The 26,596-nt window shown below is 43.1% G+C and overlaps 1 protein-coding gene and 1 long non-coding RNA gene across 10 annotated transcripts in view; one reads left to right on the top strand and one right to left on the bottom strand.

Moving 5' to 3' along the window:
* Positions 1–13,593, top strand: part of LOC102454898 (uncharacterized) — a 105,997-nt gene extending 92,404 nt beyond the window's left edge. For 3 of the 7 annotated variants that reach the window (XR_012904228.2, XR_012904233.2, XR_016349434.1), the window contains exons 3-9: positions 4–192; positions 3,888–4,003; positions 5,148–6,312; positions 8,349–8,543; positions 10,057–10,183; positions 10,584–10,710; positions 12,885–13,593. This is a non-coding gene — a long non-coding RNA (uncharacterized LOC102454898). Of the gene's footprint in view, positions 1–3; positions 193–3,887; positions 4,004–5,147; positions 6,313–8,345; positions 8,544–10,056; positions 10,184–10,583; positions 10,711–12,884 lie in introns of all 7 variants that reach the window. The other 4 variants (XR_016349433.1, XR_016349432.1, XR_012904235.2 and 1 more) reach the window with 4 other exon arrangements.
* Positions 1–26,596, bottom strand: part of GALNTL6 (polypeptide N-acetylgalactosaminyltransferase like 6) — an 826,316-nt gene that overhangs the window by 10,374 nt on the left and 789,346 nt on the right. For 2 of the 3 annotated variants that reach the window (XM_075930206.2, XM_075930205.2), the window contains exons 11-12: positions 19,157–19,273; positions 51–200 (exon numbers count right to left, since the gene is read on the bottom strand). In XM_075930206.2, the coding sequence (XP_075786321.1) occupies positions 51–200; positions 19,157–19,273 (267 nt within the window). The remainder of the gene's footprint in view (positions 1–50; positions 201–19,156; positions 19,274–26,596) is intronic. The other variant, XM_089777920.1, reaches the window with a different exon arrangement.

Here is a 26,596-nt window from a genome sequence, read left to right on the forward strand (position 1 = left end):
CAGACTCAAGATAGTTTGAATATCTGAAAATGACCCAAGGTGACTCCAACCTTCCTATAGCTCCAGTGCTGGTTACCCTTCATGCCATGACAGTCATAGAGTGTGACAGGGCTACTGTGTGAAACAGCATCGAAGCAGAATTTCCTGGTGTGAAGAGGTTCCCCGGGGCGGATGTCTTCTCTCCAACCAAAGGTAAAGAGCTACAAAAACAACCAGGCAAGATGGTAATATATGCTGTTGAAAGACATTTAAAAACCAAACCAATATGTATGAATTTCTTTTGCATGTCATGACAAAGGATTAATTAGGGTTGATAATATAGTAATCCAAAAGTCTGTTGGTTAAATGAGTGCATTAACCACAGCATAGAACAAACATTAGTATGCAGCAACTGCTAGTTCTTGGCAAAAAAGGAAATGTTCATAATATTAGTTATTCTTCCAGTTCTAAGAAGAGGGGGAAAGTTCTAGAGTTATGTATAGAAGAAATGAGTAAACTTTTGAAATCCTCTGTAGAGGCAGCATTTCACAGAATCATTGACAAGACAGGTGCAGAACAGACAAGATGTTCAGATCATCCTCGCTTACCCTCACACACAGCATTTTTCTGAACTTAGAAATATCATGGAGGTAATCTCTTAATTGGTTACATAGACACATGCTTCTGCTGCCAAATTTGTCACGTTTAGCCTACAGTTTCTTTTATTTTCATGGTATAATACCATGTCCTCACCTGTACACCCTTTGCCCAAGCCAGATATTAAGTTCTAGTCATCTTTTTTACAACTTCTGAGCTACAACAAGCAAATCATTTTAAAGCACTTCTTCCTGCAGCTCTGAGAGAAATCCTGGACTTGGTGTACAGTCAGTAACAGTATCCTACTCCATCAGCAGCCTGATGTTACTGTGCAGCACCACAGGTCTTTCATTCATAAGATACAGGAGATAGGGTTGACACTCTGACAGCACCATATTTCATGATTTGGCATTTTCCTTTCATTTGAGACCGTGTGCAATACAAGTCACAAGTTCTTAAGTTTAACAGTATTAGTTCTGAATACTATACTATCTCCTTAGCAAAGTTAAGCTGAAAGCTGTTATTTTTTATGGTGCCAACCCTGTCTTTTAGCTTTTCGAACAGCTATCAATTTCCATTTAGTCTATATAAAGCCAGGCCATTGCAGTTAAGATCAGAACTTGGCCCTGAGTACATCTGTCATATGGAACATATTTTAACCCTTTCATTGTTGTAGTCATCCTTTGAATTCTTTCTGAAAGTGATGCTCTATTTAAAATGGAAGTGTTGCAAATGATGCACTGTGTTCTAAGTGTGGCTGAATAGAGATGACATAGAAAGGAATTATCATCTCCCTTGGCCTGTAGGCAATTCCACTATATATATAAAGCACAGCACATATCAGACCACTATTTGCTCCCCCCACTGTATCACATGGTAAGCTCATGTTCTCTCTGATATCTGCTGTCATTTCCTATTTGTTTCTGCATTACAGGTTCTCTAGCCAGCATTTTTTTGTGTTTGGCCCTGTGCTGTGCTTATTATTTCCTCTTTCCCCCAGAGTATTGTTTTACATTTCTTTACAGTAAAGGGCAGTGAATAGCTTTAACATGGTGTTTAAACCAATCCTTGCCTTATAAAGGTTAAGCCATTTTCTCCTTTTCTTTCTGTTTCTTGAGCAAAGCCTCACACACCTCCTGCTGAGGTAAATTTTTATGTCAGCAGCAGGGGAGACTCCTGGCACTGCAGAAAAGGCAGTTGCTATTCCAGAAAAATAGAAGCCTTAAAAAGGCCCATTAGTCTGCAGGCCACGTTACAGGCCTGAGGCTCAAAATGATGAACGGTAGACACCAGCGCAAAGGTGGGAATCCCAGCTTCCCAATGGGATGGAACAGTAGTTCTGAAACTCTGTCAACTACTTTGTAAGAGACAAGAGCTTCTCATGGGCCATTTTCTAAACTCTCACTGCTTAATTCTCAAAGTATTTTATTATGAATACCAGCAGGAAGGGTGCCACAGACATCGGTGATCTATGGACAATAGCTTGAGAACCACTGCCATACAAATACATTGATACTCGAATTACTAGCTTATGTCCCGCATCTCCCCCATTTTCAATTATTGCGTGATTTCCATAGATGATGGCTGGGGGACTGCTAGAGATAAATGTTGTGCCCTATATACCCGTCTGAAACTTGAGAATTCTGATTTTCCAACATACAAATGACATTTCCAGCCCCGCTGGTCTGAGAAATATTGAATCCTAAGCCTGCAGATGAACCAGGTTTATTTTTGCTTTCTCTTCTCAAATTGTTGCCTCTTGAAACAGTATCTATTTTCTGCACCAACAAGTACTGCCTCTCCCTGGCATTGCCATAATAAAAGCAACCTCAGCAGGGGCTGGAATTCCTTCTTAGAATTTAGCAGACAAGGAGAAAATTAGATTGGAAGGAAGAGCAACCACTTCCACCCCAACAAGTACTAAAATCCTGTATTCATGCAACAGCGCAGTGGCATCCATCACACTTTCAATCTCATCATTTTGTGATTTCAGTCTATCCTCCCCTTTTCTGGGAATTCTGTTTAGTTTGATATCAAATCTGGTCAACATAAAATGTATTTTATTCTCCAGATAATGTGCAAAAATATGGTAATCTACCCTGGTCTATGACAGGACACTAACAAGAACCATGGTCCCACCAAAAATCTGAAACAGATAGCACTGTGTATAGAGGCCGCAGAGGTTCTTAGAGTGGAGCTAACGCTGACATTGATAGAATAGGTAAAATAGTATCTTTCTGACTGTTGTTTTTCATAATATTCTACAGAGCTTTACTACAATACTACTAAAGCTAGTAATCAGTTATTTTTCTCATAATTTGATGCTATTGTCTCTCTTGTCCATGCCATTAGACAATATTTGGGGCTTGCAGGATTATTTCCATTAGGAAAAGGCTGGATAATAATAAATCAGTCTTGTTTATTTACAAATTAACAAGTGCTGTTTCCTTAAACACCATAGTAGCAAACAGTCTGTTTAATTGTTCACAGTTTCCAAGTGTGCCCATCCAGTCAATTTTTTTGCCATGAGGAGGTTTTTTTCTCTCCCCCCCCCCCCCCCTTCCCGGAACACCCTCACTCACATGGTTTAGCATCTCCTCAAGAATTGTGCCATGTCTCGAAAACTGCCTACACAGAAGTATTTATTGTTTTCAGCTATCTCACTATACAGCTGAATTGCTTCTTCCATTTAATCTGAAAGAAGGGTGCTTAACCCACCAATTGGCTTTGACCAGGTCTGTGATCAACTTTAGATCCAAGGACTGCTAGATGGCAACAATTAACACCTCCCAGCATAACATTGTTCTTCTAGTAAATACCCTAGTTTATGCTCTGCCAGTCAGTATTTTGTCCATTCTATAGTATTAGTTTTAGCCAGACAGCACATTTCAAATTATCTACTAGTTTCTGATATGGGACTATATTAAAGTCTATCTAGACAATTATATCTACTGAATTATCTGAATTCACTGCAGTCACTTCACTGCTATGCTATGTCTACACTGCCAATTGACAAAACTTTTGTCGTTCAGAGGTGCAAACAAGAAAAGTTTTGCTGCGGTAAGTGCTAGTGCAAACACTTTGTTGGCTAATATAAACAATGCAGTTCATGGGGTTAGGTGGGGATAGAAGTATTTTGTAGGTAAAAGTGCAAACAACAGCAGCTACACTGCCAAGCTGTTAGTGACATGACTATGTTGGCACTGCCATGTTGCTAAAAGCTGTGTAGTATAGATATAGACCTAGTGTTTGTTTAGCACAAATGTCTTTTATAAACTCATGTTGCTTATTACTCATTGCTTTTTTCTTAGGGCTTGATCCTGTGTGGTACAGGAAGCCTCTCCTAAACGTTTTCAACTCTCACTGAAGTTGGTAGAAATGGAGAATAACATCTGCGAGTAGACTGTGACTTGGATCACATGCCTATGTAAGAGTTCTCTCATCCCTGTTTAGACTGCTTGTATGTTTGTTCTGGGTATTTAGGAGGAAGTAGGTGCCGAGTGCCCTGTCCCTTCTTTCCCAGAGCATGTGAACAGGGAGCGCACAGAGATGTAACTTTACACTCCTCTACTTGCTAACCAGAACAGCTGAGCCTGGACAAGCAGGTGTTATTGCTGCCAGAACATCCCAGTTTAACTTGTGTTTGATCCCTGGCTAGGTAGGGCTCTGCCTGATGTCAGAATCTAGCCCCTAGAAGTAAGAGATGGAAAAGACCTATTAACTCATCCAGAGTGGCTCACTGACAATAAAAGCCTGTTTTAAAAATCATTTGCTGTTCTCTCTCGAAGTTTCCTGGATCTTCATTTTAAAACTCCGAAACTATAGATTTGCACATGTGCTGCCCCCAGATCACTCCCTCACTCACCAGGAACTTAAAAAACTTCACTAGCCATTTGTTTGCAGTTTTTCCTTTGGAACCTTGGGAGAGAAGAACCTTGCAGATTACTTGCAAGTTACACAAAGATGTGCTAGTTAGGAGTGCTGCCAAGAGATTCATTTTTTTCCTGCCCCCACTCACATTTATAGGAAATTACCAAACTGTACTAGTCTGTCTAGGTAGACAACTAGCATTCTTCGGACATCCAGATGCTGAAAGCAGGCTACAAAATGGAATTTAGATGACGTTTGAAAGAAAAATGGTAGATGAATAATCTGATTCAAATGAAATTCAGATGATACTTTAGGAAGGAATCTGGGCTGTGGCATAAGAAACCTTGTCCTTGTAGAATTGTGAAATGAGAGTCTGCTGCTAAGACTCCAATTTTGTTCACTCTTTGGGCTGATGAAACAGCCACTAAAAAGGCATTCTTCGTAGATAAATTATATAAGGAGCAGGTTGCCATTGGTTTCATGAGAAAGAGTTTCATGTGATTTTTAAGAACCAGATTGATCTCCAAAACCAACATAGGGGCTTTCACCTGTGGAAAATTGTTTTTCAAGCCTTCCAGGAACCTTATAATTGCAGGATGAGCAAATAGAGAGAACATCTTAATTGTGGAATGAAAAGCTGCTAATGCAGCTGAGTGAACCTTGAGAAAGCTTGTCAACTATGTTTTCTTTAAATGCAACAGGTAGTCCAGAACCAGTAAAAGAGGGGCAGATTCTGGAGGTTACACCGTTCACAAAGTATTTTCCACTTTTGAAGGTAAGTAATTCTGGTAGTTTCTTTTCTATTCTTTAGCAATATCTGTTGTACCTCTGCAGAACAGACTGACTCTAACCCAATGAACCTCTGAAGAATCAAATGTTGAGGTGTAAAGTTCTCAGACTGGGATATAGCAGTTGACCAATGCCCTGTAAGAGAAGTTGAGGAATGATTGGAGGATTTATATCTGGACTGAGCTAGCTGAAGCAGGTAAGGAAATCATATATGCCTTGACCATGTCAGGCCACTAGGGCCATGTCTACATTGCAGGGCAAAAGTTGAATTAAGGTATGTAATTTCAACTACATCAATTGCATAGCTGAAGTCGAAATAGCTTAATTTGGCTTTTGGCACTGTCTACACTCTTCCTTTGACTTTCCTTACTCCTTGTGAAATGAGAGTTACAGGAGTTCTCCATCTCAAAAATTATTTTGAAATAACGGCTTGCTATATAGGTACATACAACATTGCAGTGTAGACATTCCCTAGGATAATTCTGGCTTTGTCTTGTATGATCATCTTCACCATATGAGAATCAGAGGTAGTGGGGGAAACAAATAAAATACCTTCCTGTCCATGGGAAGAAGGTACTCCACCAATGAATCACAGCCTAAACTGTCCCTTTGGGATTTAAATCAGGAGGCATATTTTGTTTGATGCCATGGAGAATAGGTCCAACTTAGCCCCCGAGTCTAAAATATTAATAAGTACCAGAGTCTACCTCCCAATCCTAGTCTTGAGGAAAAGAACTGCTAAGAGCGTCAGCTGTGATATTTTGCCTTCCAGGGAAATACACTGCCAAACCGGTATGCAAGCCCATATACAGCAATTCCATAACAAAATAGGACTCCTCATTTTTTATTGCTTTGGTAAAGAGTGAACGGGATCTCTTCTCACCTCTTTTAAGAATCTCTTCCAGATGGCACTTATACCTTCTTTGAACCACATTTGCTGTTAGGCCTACATGGTCTCTCCAACCCACCAGTGTCAGAGGGCCCCTAGCCTCTGTGGTACTGTGCCTAGAGGCGGAGGCTTTTGAGACCATTGATTTGCTTGGAGAGCATGGTCTTTCAATGTGGATTCTTTAAAAGGTACGTTAGACTCCTCTTCTTGCAACATTTAGAGGAAGTCTCTGAAGCCTTCCCCCCTTCTAGGGGAGTGCTGGGAAGTGGTCAGCAGGGCACTAGATACCTGCAGAGACTGATGTACAAGGGATTCTACTGACCTGTACTCCATACCAGGTTGAAGGGAATGCTCTATCATAAATAGTCACAGCTTGGTTTCCTGTTTCTTTCTTGCCTGGGATTTCAGGGCTAAACAGAAGTTACATTTCTGCATGACAAAGGATTCTCCTACACTATGAACATACTTAGAATCCATTGCTGAATGGGATAGCCTTATGTCATGTGAGTCAGCATTTTAAACACAGTGCACTGGGCATGTCCTTCTCTAGGAGGAAAGGTTCCTATGAAGAAGGAAATAACAAGCCTTCAAATAAGAAATAGTTAACTAACTAGAACCAGATTACTCTAATCTAAAACAAACTAAGATAAGTGAAATTGCCTAAGGGGAAGTAGCTGACATTTTCTCGCTACAGTCACAGCAGAGAAAGTTGAGAAAGAACTGTTTGTCCAGTTTGCCTGTGCATCCCATAGTCTCAGTTTGGAGCATGAGGATTTCTAGGGCACGTGTACAGGCTGAATGGATACTGGTAATGAGTCTCTGATCAAAAGTGCGTGGGGCTCATGCACCTGAAATGGAGTACTTGTAGAGACTCTACGTAAAGGTGAGAAATAAGTTTCTCTTCAGATGAAAATTAGTCTATGTTTATATTTGTATTTTCTCTTAGAAAATCCTAATTGTATTTGTATTTTGAAACATTTTCATTTTATTTAAGACTTTATGTTGAAAGGTCGATAAATTAATCACACTCCTCTCCCTGCAATTAAAAGAATAAGAAAGAGTTACTCACCTGTGCAGTAACGTCTGTTCTTCTAAATGTGTGTCCCCGTGAGTGCACCACTAAAGGTGTCCGGCTTGTCCCGGCACCGCAGTCCAGAGAGTTTTCATTAGCAGTAGCCCCCCGCCAGACCGTGCATGCGCAGACGCCGTCTCGCGCCCTTTCTGTGACGCGCGATCCGGCCTACCAGTTCCTCCTAGTCAGAACTATCTGAAAAACACAAAGACAGTAGTTCCAAAGCAGGGAAGAGGGTGGGTCCTGGAGCACCCACGGGGACACACATCTCAAAGAACAGACGTTACTGCACAGGTGAGTAACTCTTTCTTCTTCGTCGAGTAGTGTGCCCATGGGTGCTCCACTAAAGGTGAGTATGAAGCAGTGGTTTGGCAGTAGTATGATGCTTCGGAATCAAGGTCTCTGTACCGTAGAGAGGACTGCCTGAGCCACTGTAGCGTCGGTCAATAGCGTGCTTGCAAGGGCATAATGTCTGGCAAATGTCAAAGTAGAAGACCAGGTAGCAACACGGCATATATCACGTAATGGTATATTGAGGAAGGCTGTGGAAGTAGCAATGCTTCTAGCAGAACGTACCTTCGGTCTGTAAGGTAACAATCTGTTACACAAAGAGTAACAGCGAATGATTCAGGCAACGATGAGAGTTGAAATACGTTGTGAGGAAAGTTGCTGGCCCTTAGAATGGTCTGCTACAGACAATAAGAGATGCTGCGATTTTCGAAAAGGGTGCATCCTCTCTAGATAAAAGGCAAGCGCTCTCTTCATGTCCAGTATATGTAGGTGCATCTCCTCCATGGTGGAATGCAGTTTTGGGTAAAAGGCAGGTAAACTTATAGGTTCGTTTATATGGAAGGGCGAATTAACCTTTGGCAGAAATGCTGGGTGAATGTGAAGTGTCACTCCCCACTCAGTAAATAAGGTATGGGGGGGATCAGCGGAGAGTGCTGCCAGCTCATTCACGCATTGTGCAGAAGTGATGGCAAGCAGGAATGCCACTATCATGGTGAGTGTGTGCAGGTCGCATGTCGCTAGGGGCTTGAAAGGGGAACGAGTCAGCGTGTCCAGGACTAGGCCTAGGTCCCAAGGCTCCGGAGGTGGTCTGTGAGGAGGATATAGGTTTACAACACCCTTCAACAATCTTTTGGTCAGCAGATGCACAAAAACCGAGCTGCCGTCGATGGGAGGACAGAAGGCAGAAGTTGCTGCCAAGTGGACCTTAAATGAGGACATCGCCAGATCCTCGGACTTCAGGTGAAGAATGTAATCAAGAATCTGCTGGATAGGTATAGATAGAAGGTCGACACCTCTTGCCTCACACCACGACTGGAACCAACGCCATTTGCGAAGGTAGGTCTTTTGGGTGTGCTGACGCCTACTATGGATAAGAATGTCTTTCTCCACCTGAGAGCAAATCATTTCAGCACCTTGGAGCCAGCTAGGAGCCATGTCGTCAGGGGTAATCAGTCGATGTGAGGATGAAGGAGCGACCCATGGTGCTGAGACTGTAAATTGCGTAACTGCAGCAGCCGTCATGTGGAATAAGTGGGATTGGGGGAAAAGCATACAGTAAGCATTGCGTTCCCCAATCGATAAGGAAGGCATCTCCCTGAGAAGTTGTGCCCATGCCTTCTCTTGAGCAGTTGAGGTGGCACTTTCTGTTGTCCTGAGTGGCAAAAAGGTCTATGGAGGGGTATCCCCAGTGCTCGAAGAGGCTGCAGACTACTTTGTCTAGCAATTCCCACTTGTGCTGTAGAGGAAAGGGCCTGCTGAGAGCATCAGCAATAGTATTGCTCTTGCCGGGCAGGTATGCAGCAGTGAGTGTGATTCCATGCTGGATAGCCCAATTCCATAAACGGATGGATTCAGCACAGAGGGATCGGGATCTGGCACCGCCCTGCCAACTGATGTAGTAGGCAGCGCAAATGTTGTCAGTGAAGATCTGTACTGGGATTCCTCATATTGTGTGCAGGAAATCTTTTCAGGAATTGAACACTGACTGCAACTCTAAAAAGTTTATGTGCAGGAGGGACTCCTGATGCGTCCATAGTCCCTGAGCTTGGTAATGGTGCATATAGGCTCCCCAACCAATTAAAGACGCGTCCATGATGATTTGTACTGCTGGTTTCTGGCCATGAAAGGGGACATCCACTAGGGTATTCTTCGGGTTGAGCCACCACGGTAATGAGTCTCTCACGTGTTTGGGGACAACCACAGACTTGCGTGTATTCTGGGTGCCCAGTGTATATATTGTGAGCACCTAATGCTGAAGACACATCAAATGGAGTCTCTCATGGGGAACTACATCAGTGGTGGCCACCATGTGCCCCAGCAGTTTTAGGCAGGTGAGTATGGGGGTGGTGAGTAGAGTATTCCCTAGGTCTTAGTTGGTAAGCGACCTGTCGAAAGGTAAGTTCACGGCCACTGTTGTGGAATCCAGCCTCGCCCCGATGAACCTGAGAGACTGCGAAGGAGCTAGGGAAGACTTCAGGAGGTTGATAATAAGCCCTAGGGCTTCGAATGTTGCTCTGGTTGTGCTGACTGCCGCCATAGCTTTTTCTGCAGTTGGGGCCTTCTGTAGGCAGTTGTCCAAATAGGGGAAGATGGTGATGCCGCAGCATCGAAGGTAGGTGGCTACGATGGCTAGGTTTTGGAGAACACGCTTGGTGTTGCCGAGAGGCCAAACGGTAGCACCCTGTACTGATAACGTTCATCGCCCAGTATGGAGGAATCTCCTGTGGGCCGGGTGAACTGTTACGTGGAAACACGCATCCTGGAGATCAAGGGACGCGAATCAATCCCCTTTGTTTAAGGCTGGAATGATAGAGGCTAATGTGACCATCTTGAATGTTTGTTTTCAAAGGTGGCGGTTGAGCTTGCAGAGGTCCAGGATAGGTCTCCATCCTCCAGATTTCTTTTGAGTGAGGCTGTACCAGGAATAGAAGCCTTTTCCTCTGAATTGATACAGTACACTCTCCACAGCCCCGATGGTTAGTAGGCGTGAGACCTGTTGTTGTAGAAGCGGTTCATGAGAGGTGTCCCTGAAGAGGGGCAGGAAAGGAGGAGTGGGAGGGGGCCGGATAGAAAATGGAATGGTGAGGCCGGATGTGACGATCTCCCTGATCCAACAGTCTGTGGTTATAGCAAACCAGCGGAGGTGATATGGTCTCAACTGATGATGAACTAATTTGGTCGCATTGTGTGGAGCCTCTGTAAGAGGGATAGTATGCAGTCTCTCGATCGACACGTCAAACCTTCTGCTGAGTGCATTGTTGGTTGGACGTCTTACTGGGTTGTTGGCGACGTTGCTGAGGTCATTGTCTCTGCCTTGGCTGATCATATGGCCTGAAGCAGGGTGCAGCATAGGAGAATGGTCTTTGTTTATTATAGGAACCAAATCTCTTGAGCCTGAATGGTGGAGTATACATTCCGAGTGTCCTCAGAGTGGTGCGAGAATCTTTGCTGGAATGAAAGACCTGATCGGTGTTCTGAGCAAACAGCAACTGATGATCAAAGGGTAAGTCCTTGACCTTTGGTTGGAGGTCTTTTGGAACAGCTGCCAGGTGGAGCCAGGAAGCACGGCGAATGACCACTGATGTTGCCGTAATCTGAGAGGCCACGTCGAGGGTGATTTGCAGTGCTGTACGGGCTGCTGTGTAGCCTTCCTGCACCACGGTTTTCAAGATTTTCCTCTGAGCCTCAGGCAAGTATTCTATGAGGGTGACAAGCTTGGAGTAATTGTTGAAATCATGATTGGCAAGTTGAGCTGCATAATTAGCCATCCTAAGGGTGGCCACGGCAGAAGAATAGACTTTTCTGCCCAACAAGTCCAGCCATTTCGCATCCTTATCAGGTGCTGCATTCCTGCCCTGCACTGTCTTTGATCTTTGTTGTGCGGCATCCATAACGATGGAATTGGGCTGGGGATGCGTGAATAAAAATTCTGTGTCTTTAGCGGCAACAAAATACTTATCTGCCCACTTATTGGTAGGTGGCGCAGAAGCTAGAGTTTGCCATATATTGTTGGCAATTTCCAGGATGGCTTCATCAAAGGGGAGAGCCAATTTAGATTTCTGGGACAGCTGTAAATTTTTCAGGAGATGTTGTTTTTGTGGCATGTCCGTTATGTGTAGTTCCTGAGACTGGGATACCCTTTTAAATAGCTCCTGGAACTGTTTATAATCATCTACAGGGGAAGAGTCACCCTGAAAAACTGCATCGTCTGGTGAGGAGGACAATTGATTTGTGGGGGAGTCCATGTGCTGTTGCTCCCAGGTGGGGGGTAGACTGTCATCCCACTCATGGTGGCTAGAGGTAGAGTGTAGCACCCGTGAGTGTCAGTGGAGCTTGCTCAGGAGGTGGAATGCTCCAGGCCTTACGGTATGGAGATCGGGATTGAGCCGGTCTAGGTGACCTGGATGCTGAGTGCACTGTACTGCGCGAGCGTAGTCATTCAGGGTAGTAATAAGTGTAACGTCGGCTACGATGGTGATAATAATAAGGAGAGTGCCTCAGAGAATAGGAGCTTGTGCTCCTGTAGTAGTGAGAGTACTGTGAGGGAGTTGGAGACACCGGTGACCTTGACCGCACTGTGTAGTGCGAGGGTGAATGAGAGCGATAGGACCGGTAATGATGAGAAGGGGTGCGGGACCGACGTGAGGATATCAAATGTCGTTGTGGAGGTGAGATGTAGTGCTCGTGGCCATGAATTCTGAGAGATGGGGAGGTGGATGAGAAGGCTCTGGAGAAAAAACAGCCATCTCAGGGCTGGGCGTTGGTGCATGCACATGCCTAGCTTTCTATTTTGCCTTAGTTGATATTGTGGAGGCATGTAAGGGAGGTGGAGCCGTGAGTATTGGGCTATTCGGTGTGAAGTCGAAGGACCTTGGTTCTGACCTCTCTCGGCACCGAGGTGGTGTTAGCGGTGCCGGTGGTGCCAGTGCTGGTAGAGCCAGACCCAGTGCAGACGACATCGGTGCCAACAGAGACAGAAGCGGTGCCATCCGCTTTGGTGCCAGGGCCATCGGTCTCGCGGAGGCACATGGTTCACTTGGTGCTGTTGCCAGTGCTGATGCAGGTCACGGTGCCATGCGTGCTGCCGGCACCAGCTCAGATGTAATTGTGGGACTAGGCACGGAGGTACTGCGGCCTTTGGATGCCTTGACCTCTGCATGCTTGGGTGGCAACCCAGATGTGCTTAGTGCATCTCCCACACTAACACTCCTGGCAGGAGCAGAACTCTTCTTTTCACGGGACTTACATGCCACAGCAGCTTCATCCGTTGAAATGTCTGCAGACAGCGGCTATAATGCCTTGTTAAACAGCAGCATTTTTAGCTGCATTTCTCTGTCCCATCTTGTGCGGGCAGTTAGTTTTGAACAATGTGTGCACTTTTGGGGAATGAGACCTTCTCCCAATCACTTTATACAACGGGAATGGCCGTCCGATGCTGGCTTGGCATCGCGACATGAGGCACACTTTTTAAAACCAGGGGAGCCGGGCATGATGTCAACAGAAATCTGTCCAGTACAGTCTCTATGAACTCAGTCGAGAGGCTGAAGAACTATGTACATAAAAGCTCTTAAAAAAAAAAAAAACTGGAATGAACTAACTAAGCTATCGGGAGGGGGGCAAACTGGGACAAAAAACAAACTTTCTACTCTCTAACAACTTTTCTCTATTTCTCCTCAGAATGGAGGAAGGAGCTCGTCCCAACTCAGTCTGCAGCTATGGATGGTTAGGAGGAACTGGCGGGCCGGACTGCACATCGCAGAAAGGGCGCGAACGGTGTGAGATGGCATCTGCGCATGCACGGTCCAGCAGGGGGCTACTGCTAATGAAATCTTTCCAGAATGCAGCGCCGGAATGAGCCCAACACCTTTCGTGGAGCACCAGCGGGGACACTACTCAACGAAGAACCTTTGATTACAGTGTAATCTTACCTTGAAAATAAACCTCCAGTTTATTATTGCAAAATAAAACAGACGGTACCATTGTTACCTTTGAATCAAATTTACTCTTCACCTGAATTTTAAAAGTGACCATCTTTTCCCTTATTCTGTTGGCCTACTTTAATTCTCTGAAAAGCTCCATCTTTATTGGTTTGGAGGACCGAAAATCTTCTGTACTTACAAAATCATCAACCTTTCTTTCTTCACTCTGTATAGTGTTCTGCTTGTCTAGAGCTGCCCTCTACTGATAAATGTTTGAACTACATATGTCAAATTAGGGCTTAATTCTGTGAGGTGTTGACCACCTTCGACACCCAAGAAGTCCAAGAGAATTGAAGGTGCTTAGCACCACCCAAAAGAGCACTCTGTACCTTATAGGGTAATCCCCTAAATACAAATATTTGTATTGTATACGTTACTTTAATTTATATCATTAAATATTTGCACCAGAGCTTGCCAGTTTTTTTTTGAAGCTATCACTTACACTTCTCTTTCTGCCTAATTAAGGTTTCAGTAATCCTTTACCATTGAAATGGTAGCTATTTTCAAGGACATACTCTCTTGGATTGTTCTGAGTAATACTCTGTTGTATGAATGCCTATATGAATGTGTTCAGCCAAACAGGAATCATTCAGATTGTCTGTAAAGCACAGGTCAGTCAGTTTAAAGAGACATGATTGTTCTGATTCTCCTCTTGCAGTGGTTTTACATTGGTTTCATTCCATTTACTCTGATGGAATTATACTGATCATTAAAGTTTGGGAGAAAGACAATCCGACACACAATATTTTTTAAAATTAAATCTGCTTATCCTGCAGTCATTGATTTCCAACCATTGACTCCTTCCACAAATTCTCCCACCTCTTTTTCTCAAGATTTCAGTGGGAGTTAGATGCCTAAGCAATTTTGAAGATCTAGGGTTTGCGGTCTTCTTCAAAAAACAGTTTCATTCTTCTTCTTGACTACTGTTTTCCAAGGCTGGATTACCCATAGAAAAAAAAAAAGAGCCCAGTACCCATTGGCAGCACTACTAGCAGGCTCTGCTTATAAGCTCCTACCCCTGACCCTCAGTGCCATGCAGGAGGTATTGGGGGGAAGGAGAGGAGTGGAGGCAGGACAGGATGGAATAGGGGTGGGAAAAGGTGGGGCTGGGTCCAACAAGTCCTGGAGAAATGACAAAGTCGTCATCTTGTGATTCTTTCCTCCAACATATTCTCTCCTCTGCCACCAAGGTTTCTTGATGCCTTCTGCTTCCCCTCCATCCCTTCCCTCTTGCTTCCCAACCTGACGTGCTTTAATTCATAGATTATACAGCCAGACTAAACCATTGTGATCAATTGGTCTGACCTGCGTAACATGGACCACAGGATTTCCCTGCCTCATTTTCTGTTTGGACTAGAGCACGGTCTCCAATCTGTTTAACCACAAGATCACTTTTTCAATTTAAGTGCAATGTAAGATCTACCTCAAACCCAAATACCCTTGCTCTGCTTCTGTCCTCATGAAATGCACCATAGAATACTCAAGGAACGGATAGAGGAGGTATTTGAGCCTTTAGCTATCATCTTTGAAAAATCATGGAAGACAGGAGAGATGTCAGAAGACTGGAAAAGGGCAAATATGGTGCCCATCTATAAAAAGGAAATAAAAACAACCCAGGAAACTATAGACCAGTCAGTTTAACTTCTGTGCCAGGAAAGATAACTGAGCAAGTAATTAAGGAATTCATCTGGAAGATAATAAGGTGATAGGTAACAGCCAGCATGGATTTGTAAAGAACAAATAATGTCAAACCAATCGGATAGCTTTTTTGATAGGGTAAGTAGTCTTTGGATAAGGGAGAAGTGGAGGACATGGTATACCTAGACTTTAGTAAGGCATTTGACATGGTCTTGCATTACCTTCTTATCAATAAACTAGGGAAATACAACCTAGATGGGGCTACTATAAGGTGGGTGCATAACTGTTTGGATAACTGTTCTCAGAGAGTGGTTATTAATGGTTCACAATCATACTGGAAGGGCATAACAAGTAGGGCTCTGCAGGGGGTCTGTTTTGGGACCAGTTTGTTCAATATCTTCATCAATGATTTAGATATTGGCAGAGAGAGTACATTTATTAAGTTTGCAGATGATAGCAACTGCAACTGCTTTGGAGGATAGGGTCATAATTCAAAATGATCTGGACAAAAGGGAGAAATGGGAAATAGGATGAAGTTTAATAAGGACAAATACAGAGTACTCCATTTAGGAAGGAACAACCAGTTTCACACATACAGAATGAGAAGCGACTGTCTAGGAAGCAGTACTGCAGAAAGGGATCTAGCGATCACAGTGGACCACAAGCTAAATATGAGTCAACAGTGTGACACAGTTGCAAAAAGCAAAAGGAAAAAAAAACCCCACACACGATTCTGGGATGCATTAACAGGAGTGTTGTGAGCATGACACGAGAAGTCATTCTTCACTCTGCTCTGGGCTGATTAGGCCTCATTGGGGTATTGTGTCCAGTTCAGGTTACCACATTTCAAGAAACTGGAGAAGGTCCAGAGAACAGCAACAAAAATGATTAAAGGGCTAGATAACATGAGCTATGAAGGAAGACTGAAAGAACTGGGCTTGTTTAGTTTGAAAAGGAGAAGAGACTAAGAGGGGACATGATAACGGTTTTCACATATCTAAAAGGGTGTTACAAAGAGGAAGGAGACAAATTGTTCTCCTTGGCCTCTGATGTCAGGACAAGAAGCAATGGGCTTAAACTGCAGCAAGGGAGGTTTAGGTTGGACACTAGAAAAAACTTTCTATCTGTCAGGGTGGTAATAAATTGCCTAGGGCGGTTGTGAAATCTCTATCTCTGGAGATATTTAAAAGTTAGATAAATGTCTATCAGGGATGGTCTAGACAGTACTGGGTCCTCCCATGAGGGCAGGGGACTGGATTCGATGACCTCTCAAGGTCTCTTCCTGTTCTAATGTTCTATGATTCCCACCCATTCTTTGAGGCCCCGCTCCTGCTCTACCCCTTCTCTGAGGCCTCGCCCTGCTCACTCCGGCTATGTCTACACCGCAGGCTTCTTGCGCAAGAAGCTTTTTGTGGAAGAGATATTCCATAAAAACTTCTTGCGCAAGAGAGCGTCCACGCTGCATGGACGCTCTCTCTCAGGAAAGCTCTCGTTGCCATTAACAGAATGGCCACCAGGGTACCTATGCTTCTTTCGATAGGCTGTTTTTGCACCAAAAACTCCTGTTTTCCATCCACACACACCTTTTTGTGCAGGAGCTCTTGCGCAAAAAGGAGTTATTCCTCATAGAAAGAGGAATGCCTATACCGCAAAACCCCTCTATTCTGTAGATTCGCTGTAAATTTTCTTGCGCAAAAACATGCTTGAGGTGTGGACGCTCCGTGAGTTTTTGCACAAAAACTCTGCAGTGTAGACATAGCCTCCATGTCTCTTCCTCCCATTCTCACTCACTTTCACTAGGCTAGGGTAGGAGGTTGGGGTGCAGGCTCTGTTCTTGGGCCAAGGGATTTGGAGTGTGGGAGGGACTCTGGGCTTAGCCCAGGGTGGGGAATTGGGGTCCAGAAGGGGTTTCAGGGTGCAAGCTCCAGGAAGGAGTTTGGGTGAAGGGGGACTCATACTCAACCACCTGCCTCAGATGTAGGAGGAGGTTCAGGGCTGGAACAGGGGTTCAAGAAGCAGGCTCTGGCTGAGTACCATTTAACTGAGACGGTTTCCATCTGGTGGAGCAGTAGGGTTAAGGCAGGCTTACTCCTGCCCTGGTCTTGCACCACTTCTGAAAGCAGCAGGTATGTACATCAATGGCTCCATGGCATCATGTGCTGGCCTCATCTACAGGCACTGAGCCCACAAACTCTGCTGGCCACAGTTCCCCATTACTGATCAATAGTAGCTACAGAAATGGTGTCTGCAGGCAAGGACCACATGTGGAGACCCTGCTCTGCCTCTCTCAGGGGCTGAAGGGACATGTCAGCCACTTCCAGGAGTAGCAATTACCATAGGATTAATTACTCCAGCCACAACAGGTTAGGCATGTTAGACCTCACTACTCAAAGAATTAAATGTAAGCGTAAGAGAGAAATGAAAATTATAAAATGCACAGACCAGTCAAAAACTGAAACTAACACAATTTGCAAGCAGTAAAAGTAGTACAACCCCCCCCCGCCCTTGTATTTGTTGGATCAGGAGATGAAAGAAAAGGACAGTGTGTGTTTGTGAAAATGACACACACACACACACAGTGCATGAGAGTTACAGGTTTGCATTACCAAGCTCTCTTCATCCCCTTCTCTCTGTGTGGCGATAGAGAACAGAAGTGGGGGGAGAAGGGACACCCTGACATCAGCACCCCCCTCTTCTCCCTCCCACACTCTGCACAGCAAGCAAGAGATGGCCAGGAGCAGCAGGACAGTAGGTGAAGGAGTAACTGCAGTGCCAGTGCTTGATAGCTCCCTGGCCAAACTAGTCAGGATCATATGTCAGAGGCTCCAAGATCTACCAGTAGATCCTGATCTTTTAAAAAGCATCTTTTAAAAAGCATCCAATCATATTTTTTTTAAAAAAATCCAGTAATGGAGAATATCTACCACAATCCTTGGTAAATTGTTCAAATGTTTAATTCCTTCACTGTTAAAAATTCACACCTTATTTTTCTACTTCAACTTCCAGCCACTGGATATTTTTAAATATCTTTGTCCGCTATGTTGAAGAGCCATTTCAAATTTTGGTTCTCTATATCAGTATTTCTGGACTGCACTCAAGTCAATCCTTAACCTCCTGGCCTCACTCTCAACATCTCCACTGCAGTCTCTCTCACCCCACATAGCTTTGCTCCCCTTCTCAAAAAGCTATCCCTTTGGCCTGACTCATTCAAGTATCAGTCCAGCACCCTTCTTTCCTTCACTCCCAACTGTAGGAGAAGAAGCAGCCAAAGCAGGATTGCTGCACTGGGATGGTGAAGGACAAAATGGGACCCCAGCTAGGCCTACTGTACTGGAATCTCCCTGTGTTTAGGACTGTGCAGGGACTTCCACCCTGGTGGTGCCCTCCTCCTCTCCCCACTCCAGCATAAGGCCTTGAAGAAAAATATTGGTAACACGAGGTTTGTTGCCATCGCATTGATCCTAGTGTATTAGATCCATTGTCAGGCCTCATGTCTGTTCTGTCTATGGAGACTAAACTTTTCAGGCCAGGGACTGACACAATTATTGGTTGGCTCTTGGGCACAGCCCAGATAAATGTGAACGATAATTAATTCATTATCTCTTGATTACAATCTCTTTGAATCCACATTGTTTTGGTTGAAAACACACATTATTGCCTTCCACCCCAAATTCATTTAAACATAGTTGCTAATACCATTTCCTTGGACATTGATCTGACCCATCTCCGAATCCAACATATCTGAAATCTTTCCATCTCACTTCTAGTCGTGAGGATTATTAGGCTGAAGGGAGAAGAAGGGCACAGACATGGTAGGCTCCTCTGCTCTTCCGCATAAGAACATAAGAATGGCTATACTGGGTCAGACCAAAGGTCCATCTAGCCCAGTATCCTGTTTGCCGACACTGGCCAATACCAAATGTGGATGTTTTGGAACAAACATGTCTACTTTCAGAAATGCGGTCAGCTAAATGAAATTAAAACATGTGCAGAGAGTCACGTACATATTACACATGCATATATAATAATACGCTTGAAATGGGTGTACAATTTGGTACAAAGACAACGTTTTTGTGTAACTATGCCAAAATTAGAAGCCTAAAGAACTTCTGGGCATAACAACTTTCCATAAATGAAGCTAAGGGAAAATAGGAAAAAAGATGTCCCTAAGGTAATATTAAGGTTTGCTTTGTAAAAGCTATGAAGGCCAACAATAGATTACAAAGAAATTCCACACTGTGCTTAGGAAGAGGAGAAAGCCTCAGAAATGTCTTTAGAGTCTGAGGAGGATAAGTAATAATTTTCCTATTTTTTTCTTTGTTATTAGAATACCTGTTCATGTGACCACGTCCGTTCTGAGCCGTCCTTTACACATATGTCTAGCCTCAGTTCCGTCCCTGTGGCCCCATGTTTACTGTCCACACAGAGACTGGCTGCCACATTTCGAATCTGTAAAAACCAAGCAGCAAGATTTCACATTATATATCAGGTTGCAGAATATGCATGTGAGGATAAGGATGTTGAGATTTGATTCAGTCTTGTTTCAATCAGAAACCAGAGGTATGGCTGCTCATATATATGTTTACCCAGGCTGTCAGGCTATTAAAATAATCGTGATTAATTGTAAGATTAAAAATTGTCACAATCAGTTTGAATGGCACTGTTAAACAATAGTGGAGTACAATGTATTTAATTTTATAAATATTTTCTACTTTTTCAAATATATTAAATTACAATACACCCTTATGTCTGTACTGCTACTGTGGCTTGTGGTGCCTGGCACTCAACTTGTGGCTCTAGAGAGACTTCCTTCCCACATCCCTTTAGCTACTCCTGGCTCAGCAGGGATGCCATGTCAGGGTTTGGCTTGGTATGCAAGTGTGTGTATTGGAGGAAAGAAGGAGGGAAGTGTGTGTGTGGAAGTGGCAGGGGAGCACTATCTCTAAATAGAGCACTCAGGAGCCTGAACATTTTTTCAGACAGCAGTAGCTGCTGTCAGCAACACTCACTCCTGAGTCAGCAGCAACAGACAGGTTCCCCCTGTTCCCTGACACCCAGCTCAACCATGGCCATGCATATGCACAGGGACAGGCTCTGTTTCCTCAGGCAGAGTGGAAGGTAGCAGCCTGCCCGATTAGTGAATTGTTCTAATTGTTCTTAGGGAATTGCTTCTGGATTATAAAACATGTAAAAATGTTAAGATTCCTTTACATTGCCAGAGTGGTAAAGAACAATATGGCCTTATCAATGCTCACGGTGCTTTAGTGATGATCTGACCTAAATTTTGCACTGAAAACATTTCCTATCAAAACAGGCTCCATGAACTGTTTTGCTGCTGTCCATTCTGGAGATTGTCAGTAGCCAGTATAAATTATGAGTTTGAATCCCCAGCCCTCACTAGCTTTTCCGTTGCCTATGGTATAACACTAAGCATATGGCTACACAGACTTGCTGACTAATGACTAGAAGTTAAGGATCAATACTATGTACATTACTATAAGACACAGAGGATTTGGTGATTTTCTCCAGTGTTCCCCACTCCCTTTCTCCATCCATTGCATTTTATTTTAAATAACCAAAATAAATAATTGAAATCAGATTGATTATATTGTATTATTTTGACACAAATATGCAGAATTTTAAAATACCGTGCACAGAATTTTTAGATTTTGAGGGCAGAATGCCTTTAGGAGTAATTGTGTAAGACTGAGGCTTGTTAACAGAAAGATTTGTTAACTGAAAAAGGCTTCTATAGCTGAAGAAGTCAGCCAGATTGCCAAAACTCTGCCTTCATTTCACATGCTCTAGGAAAAAACCACAAACTAGCAAGATTGGGAAAACATTTTAATTCCAATTTTTCAAGGTAATAAAACTTAAGTTAAAAATCAATTTCAAATATCATTTTGACTGTTGCCTCATTCAGATCCCTCTGTGATTATTTCCACCCTTTAGTTCAAGTAAAGAGTAACTGCACTATTGAAAATTACTGTTTTATTAATGGTCCTATCTTCACATTATATACTCACAACATAGACACCAACTAAACCAGAGAAGCTATGGAACAGTGTTAACACTGTGATGCAATATGGAATTTGGGGGACATTAGAAGGACATTTTGAATATAAATATTATAGAATGGCAGTCAGTTATGCCAGATATGCCATGTAAGATATATACAAAAATGTTATGATCTGTCACTTTCTCTTCAGTTGCTTATGATGTAACACTAAGCATATAGCTGCATAGATTTGTATCTCATGCATATGTTTGTATCACCCTTTGTATTTTGGGTTATGGTTATGTAAGTATATCTATATTACAAAACTTGTGCTGTGCTTCTGGGTGATACTCTGACAGTTTGGTAATGCACTGCCTAGCATGCTTGATGGCCAAGCTAAGGATGTGTTCCAGAGGGACAATCAAGCCACCAAACTTCCTAATACTGCTAGGAAGCTGATGCGTATGGTCTTTGTATGTATACAACTTTTATCATTTAACATCTCTTTTGTTCTTTCTTTTTTCTTTATAATAAAACATTTTGTTTTAGACATGAAAGGATTACCTGGCAGCATGGTATTGTGGGTAAGATCCAAACCTAGAATGGTTTGGTATGTGGCTGAGCCTTTTGGGGGTCAGAAGAACATTTTGCGCATGTAAACAAAGTTTTAAAATAACTTCTCATTGTACCGGATCTACGTGTTGACTGGTAGTCAGAGAACTGAAATGAAATAAAAGGGAGCTGTGTGATTTCTTTTTGGCTTCTTGATAATTACTGTGCGAGATCAGAAGCACAGTTTGTGACTAGCTGGGGAGTCTTAACGTCTTAACGTCAGTGTTACCTATCAGTGGGGGGAGTATCTGCCTCCCTTTTGCAGCCTGCCCTGACCTTGGTATTTCCAGTAAGAACTGCCCTCAGGAGTTGGACCCATGGACCCCTACTCACAAACAGTAAAATAAATACTTACTTCCATATTTCACTTAAAGCCTTATGGTATTGGTAGGGTTTTCATATTTTTGTCTGCTGGGAGTATTTTCTTACTTTAGTCTCCTACATTTAAGGGACAGATTTAATCTGTCATACACTTTTCTAGAGAATGTTTTAACTTTTCATGTTTCCTTAAGCTCATTGTTTGCAATTCCTATCGGCTCAGGCCTCTCTCTTTCGCTGTCTTTCTACTAATGAAATGCTCTTCAGCATTTGCTTCTCTGTGTTCTGCATTGTTCTGTGGGTCTGTCCCTCCCATATCTTTCTTTGCCTGGATGAGAGCATCATTTTATTTGGGTATTGGGTAGGGTTTGATAGTAAAAATGTTTCAATTGGGCTCATACTGCTGCTTGGTGGTGCCTCTGTGCAGCCTTTGCCTTTGTTAGAAACTGAATGGATCCATTCAAACTGCTGTCAGAACTGCAGGGAATATTCTACAGAGAATCAGCACCATGCTGCCTACAAAGCCTACAAAATTCTTTTGTACAACAGTAGGTGAGGAAAGCAGGAAGTCTCAGACAGCTTGAGGCTTTGTTGTTTTTTCTTGATGAAGGAAGTATGCATCTGCGCCCCTCATTTCCAGTAACAGGCTAATATGCATTTCTAAGTTAGCAGGCTTCCATTTAAAGCTACTGAAAAAATGGCAAGTCTAAATTTTCAAAAAGTTGTTCTCATTTGTACATATGCAATTATTGAGCTGCCTCATACATATATATAGAGGCAGGTTCTAATAGTCATGCATACAAAAGATAGAATGTCTCAGAGGGGTAGTCATGTTAGTCTGTATCTGCAAAAACAACGAGGAGTCCTTGTTAGACTCCTCGTTGTTTTTTAAAAGATAGAATGAGTTATATGCAAAGCCCATTTGTTCACCTCCAATTTCTATTACCTGTACACACAGCTGAATATGCTGAAAAAAGCAAGCACTCAAAGGTTTTGTCTGGGCAAAAAGGTAGATACAGAATTGAATACTTGATTGAAGCTTTTTTAGCATCTGCCCTTTAAAATCCTCCATGTTAGAATTTAATGTAATGGGAAACAATGATGACATCCAGAAAACACTGCAAACATTGTATTTATGCTTCAATGTGCAACAATATTCTGAAACACCATCACAGTGCACTATGGGACACAAACACTAGCGAAGAATGCAAGAGAGCTTCATGCAGCATAACCCCTCATAAAAGGTCCCTATGCTAGAAGAGTGAAGGGGAGGAGATAGGGGGGTTAGGGGACTTGCAAGCCCTGGCTCTCCCTGCTTTCCTTGCTGCACTTGCATTGGGGTGGGGGAAGGAAGTATTTACTAAGAGGACCTTTTGCTCTTACAGACTCCAGCTCCTTGTACTTAAAAGGACTATCTATCCAGAAATAAAAGAACTTCAGGCATGGCTCTGGCTGGCCCAAGTCAGCTGACTGACTCAGAGCTTTGGGGCTCGGTGCTGTCAACCTTCTAATTTGGTGGGGGTTGCTCAACCCCCTGGCTCACCATCCACACTCCACTTCTTCCCCCAAATCCCACCCCTTTCTCTGCTTCTTCCTTCCCCCTCCCTGAGTGTGCTCCACCCTTGATTTCCCTCCCCCACACCCTCACATTCTTCCAGCGTGCCATGGAACAGCTGATGGCAGGAGGTGCTGAGAAGAAAGGGGGTGCTGAATACCAGCGGATACTCAGCACCCACCATGTTCCCCCATGGAATACACATGGAGTTGGTGCCTATAGTGGGGCTAAAAACTGTGGTGTAATCATTTGAGCTGGAGTCATATATGAGGATAGGGTCTCAAAGTCTAAGCTCCAACTCAAGCCTGAATGTCTAAACTGCAATTCTTCGCCTTGCAAGTTAAAGTTAATTGACCCAGGTTCCAAGACACAGAATTTATTGCAATACAGACATATCCTAAGCGTATAGGCCATTAAGAGCAGTCACCAGCTCCTCGGGAGCCTACTGGGGTATCTACGTGGTTTTCCTTGACCAATTAATATGTGAATGCTACAACTTGTCTAAACTAGGATTTTAACAATTAGCAGCTAATACGTATTAACAAGACTTATTAACAAGATAGGTCTCTGTAGACAATTGCTAGGAAGAATTTCATCAGGATGAGTGGACTTGGAACCCTGGAAAGTGAGGTCATGCCATACCTAGAAGGAATCATGGAAGGATGGAAATGACACAAAACAATCTGAAACATTAGCCAGAATGGTGTTGTGGGAGACTGTAGAGGCAAGACATTTAATTCCTGCAGGCCTTACAAGTGAGGAATAAGGATGCATAATCCTTTGCTAATCTTCTGCACTATACCTGTCAGAAACTACTGATATTAGTCTGTTAGCTATTCAAAAACCAATATCAAGCACAATTACTGATAAACGTACTTGCTCTTTGGGAACCTACATAAAATGAGAAAAATGTAAATGCAAAATATTTTTGTCAGAGAATGTCAAAACTGCCAGCTCCACTACGAACTACTATTGGGTTCTTTATCAAATATTAGACTGCTCAATTTTTATAATCTTGAGTTTTGAATATTTAATTAAAGCATTTTCCCATTTCTCTGAATCAATGGGAGGAATTACAATGACACTTTAAACCAATGGGTAGGACATTTATAAAAAAATCTTCCACTTTATAGAGAAAGCTGACTTGAAGGATGATGCACCAGTGGAAGCCTGTATTTTAAGTAAATCATTGCGTTAGTCGAGGCTTTGAATGGGTAATACACATAAAAAACTAACTGAACAAACTTAAAGGGGCTAAATATATTTAAATATGTTGTGAAAGCTCAAGGCATATTTACTTCCTGAATGTTGGAACAAGCCAAATCAGTTCAGTAGAAGACTATTCAATAATAAGGGTGTTTAGAGGATTTTTTCCTTTATATTTTGACCTCTTATGCTAAAGAAAATTAAATAAGAATTTCTCTTTTTAGCCTGATTTGGGTGGTGGTGTATGGGTTGAAAATGAATGGATGAGGCAGCGTGTGGAAGCAATTACACGTTTTCCTTACTATGCACATTTTGATGTATAAGTTAAAAAACATTCTGATCTGCAAAAATGCTATTTTTAAAAACAAATTCTTTCCAAGAAGATTTATTATAAAGGAAACCACAATCTTTATGAATTTTAAAAATTTGTAGTCCCTTTCATGAAAACCATCAATTATTTCTAACCATAATTGTCAGAAAATATTTCTCAAAGGAGGAAAAGCTTCTTTGTCTGCCTCTTTGCAAGCTCTTGTCTGTCTCTGCCCTGATTTGATTCACAGTCCACCCAAGTCCTACTTGAGTAGTTCCTCTTTGTCACTCCTTATGTTCATCAATGCTTAGGGAGTTTTAAATGGCTTGTGCACTCTCAAAGCAGCTCCTACCAGAAGGGAACAGAAATTGGAAATCACTGTTCTGTGAATCCCTGGGACAGGACTGCAGCTATGAATTCAGCAGACTCTGTGCAGGAATTTAACAGCACGGTCTTCTAAATTAGAGGGAACTTATTTGGAGAATGGACCCAGGCACAGAGAGGAAGAGAAGGATGAGACTGCAGAGTCCCACTGCATAGTGCAGCCATTTTTAAAAAGTGATCAGGAGCGCAGAGAGAGGCAACTACTGTGTTTTTGCCACAACCTCCACACACAGAAGCTGATTTATTGAATATTTTTACTTTCTGATTAACAATGAAGAGAACTCATGTGATCTCTTTCCTGGGAGATTCAGTGACAATGCACTTCTGATTGGTGTGGCTGGGGACATTACAAGAGAGAGGGCATCATCTGTAATTGCTCATCATGAAGACCCAGGCTGCTCAAAAACACATGCTGACAGCCATAGCTAAAGCACATTGTGCAAATTGCTGCCGCAATTCCTAGTGGAACCAAATCTTCCTGACAAGAGTGAAACTAAAAGAGGGGGATTTTCTTAAATGACTAAGGGATTTAGAAGCTCAGAATACCAGGAAAGCCAATTGTATTTGTACTATACAATCCCCAAAGCAGATATGAAAATCTTTTCTTAAAGGCTTTACCCACGCCCCCATTGGGTAAATTTAGAATTGATAATATACAAAATCAGTGTGTCTCATGCTTAAAAATGACAACATAATGACAACTAGGTAGTCACTCATTACATTTCTTTTATCTTTTCTTTTAACATGAAAACTTTTGTCCCTTTGAGGAAATTTGCAATTAATTAGCATAAAAAGATGTTACTGAGATAAACTGAACCTCCAATGCAGTCACAGAGAGGTAGCCACGTTAGAGATAACATGATATATGCCAGCAAGTGCCAGCAATGCCCCTCTGCCACGTATAGTGGCCAAACCAGACAGTCTCTGCGCTAAGGATGTTAAGGACTAGTCGACTATCCGATAAGCAAATGCTTATCGGATAGTCAGTTGACTAGTCAATTCCCCCCTTGCTGTCTCTATCAGATAGAGGCAGCAAAGGGGGGGAGGAAAAGGGGGTACTTTCAAAGCGGCGGCGCTGCACAGCTGAATTGGGGATCAGCTGTGCAGTACTGCCACTTTGAAATGCCAAGACAACATTATAAAGTGGCAGTTGCCATGTGGGGGCCGAGGTCAGCTGGGGACTCCCCAGCTGATCCCAGGCTCCGTGCGGCATTTCTGTGGAACCCGGGATCAGCTAGGGAGTGCCCAGCTGACCCCAGGTTCTGAGGAAATGCCGTGTGGAACCCGCGGTCAGCTGGTTACCCGGGCTCCGCGTGACATTTCAAATCAGCAGCGCAACATGGAGCCTGGGGTCCCCGCTGACCCTGGGCTCCATGAGGGCCCTTCCGC

This window comes from Pelodiscus sinensis, chromosome 4 (genome assembly GCF_052426305.1).
Source record: "Pelodiscus sinensis isolate ZL-2025 chromosome 4, ASM5242630v1, whole genome shotgun sequence".
Classification (NCBI taxonomy): domain Eukaryota; kingdom Metazoa; phylum Chordata; order Testudines; family Trionychidae; genus Pelodiscus; species Pelodiscus sinensis.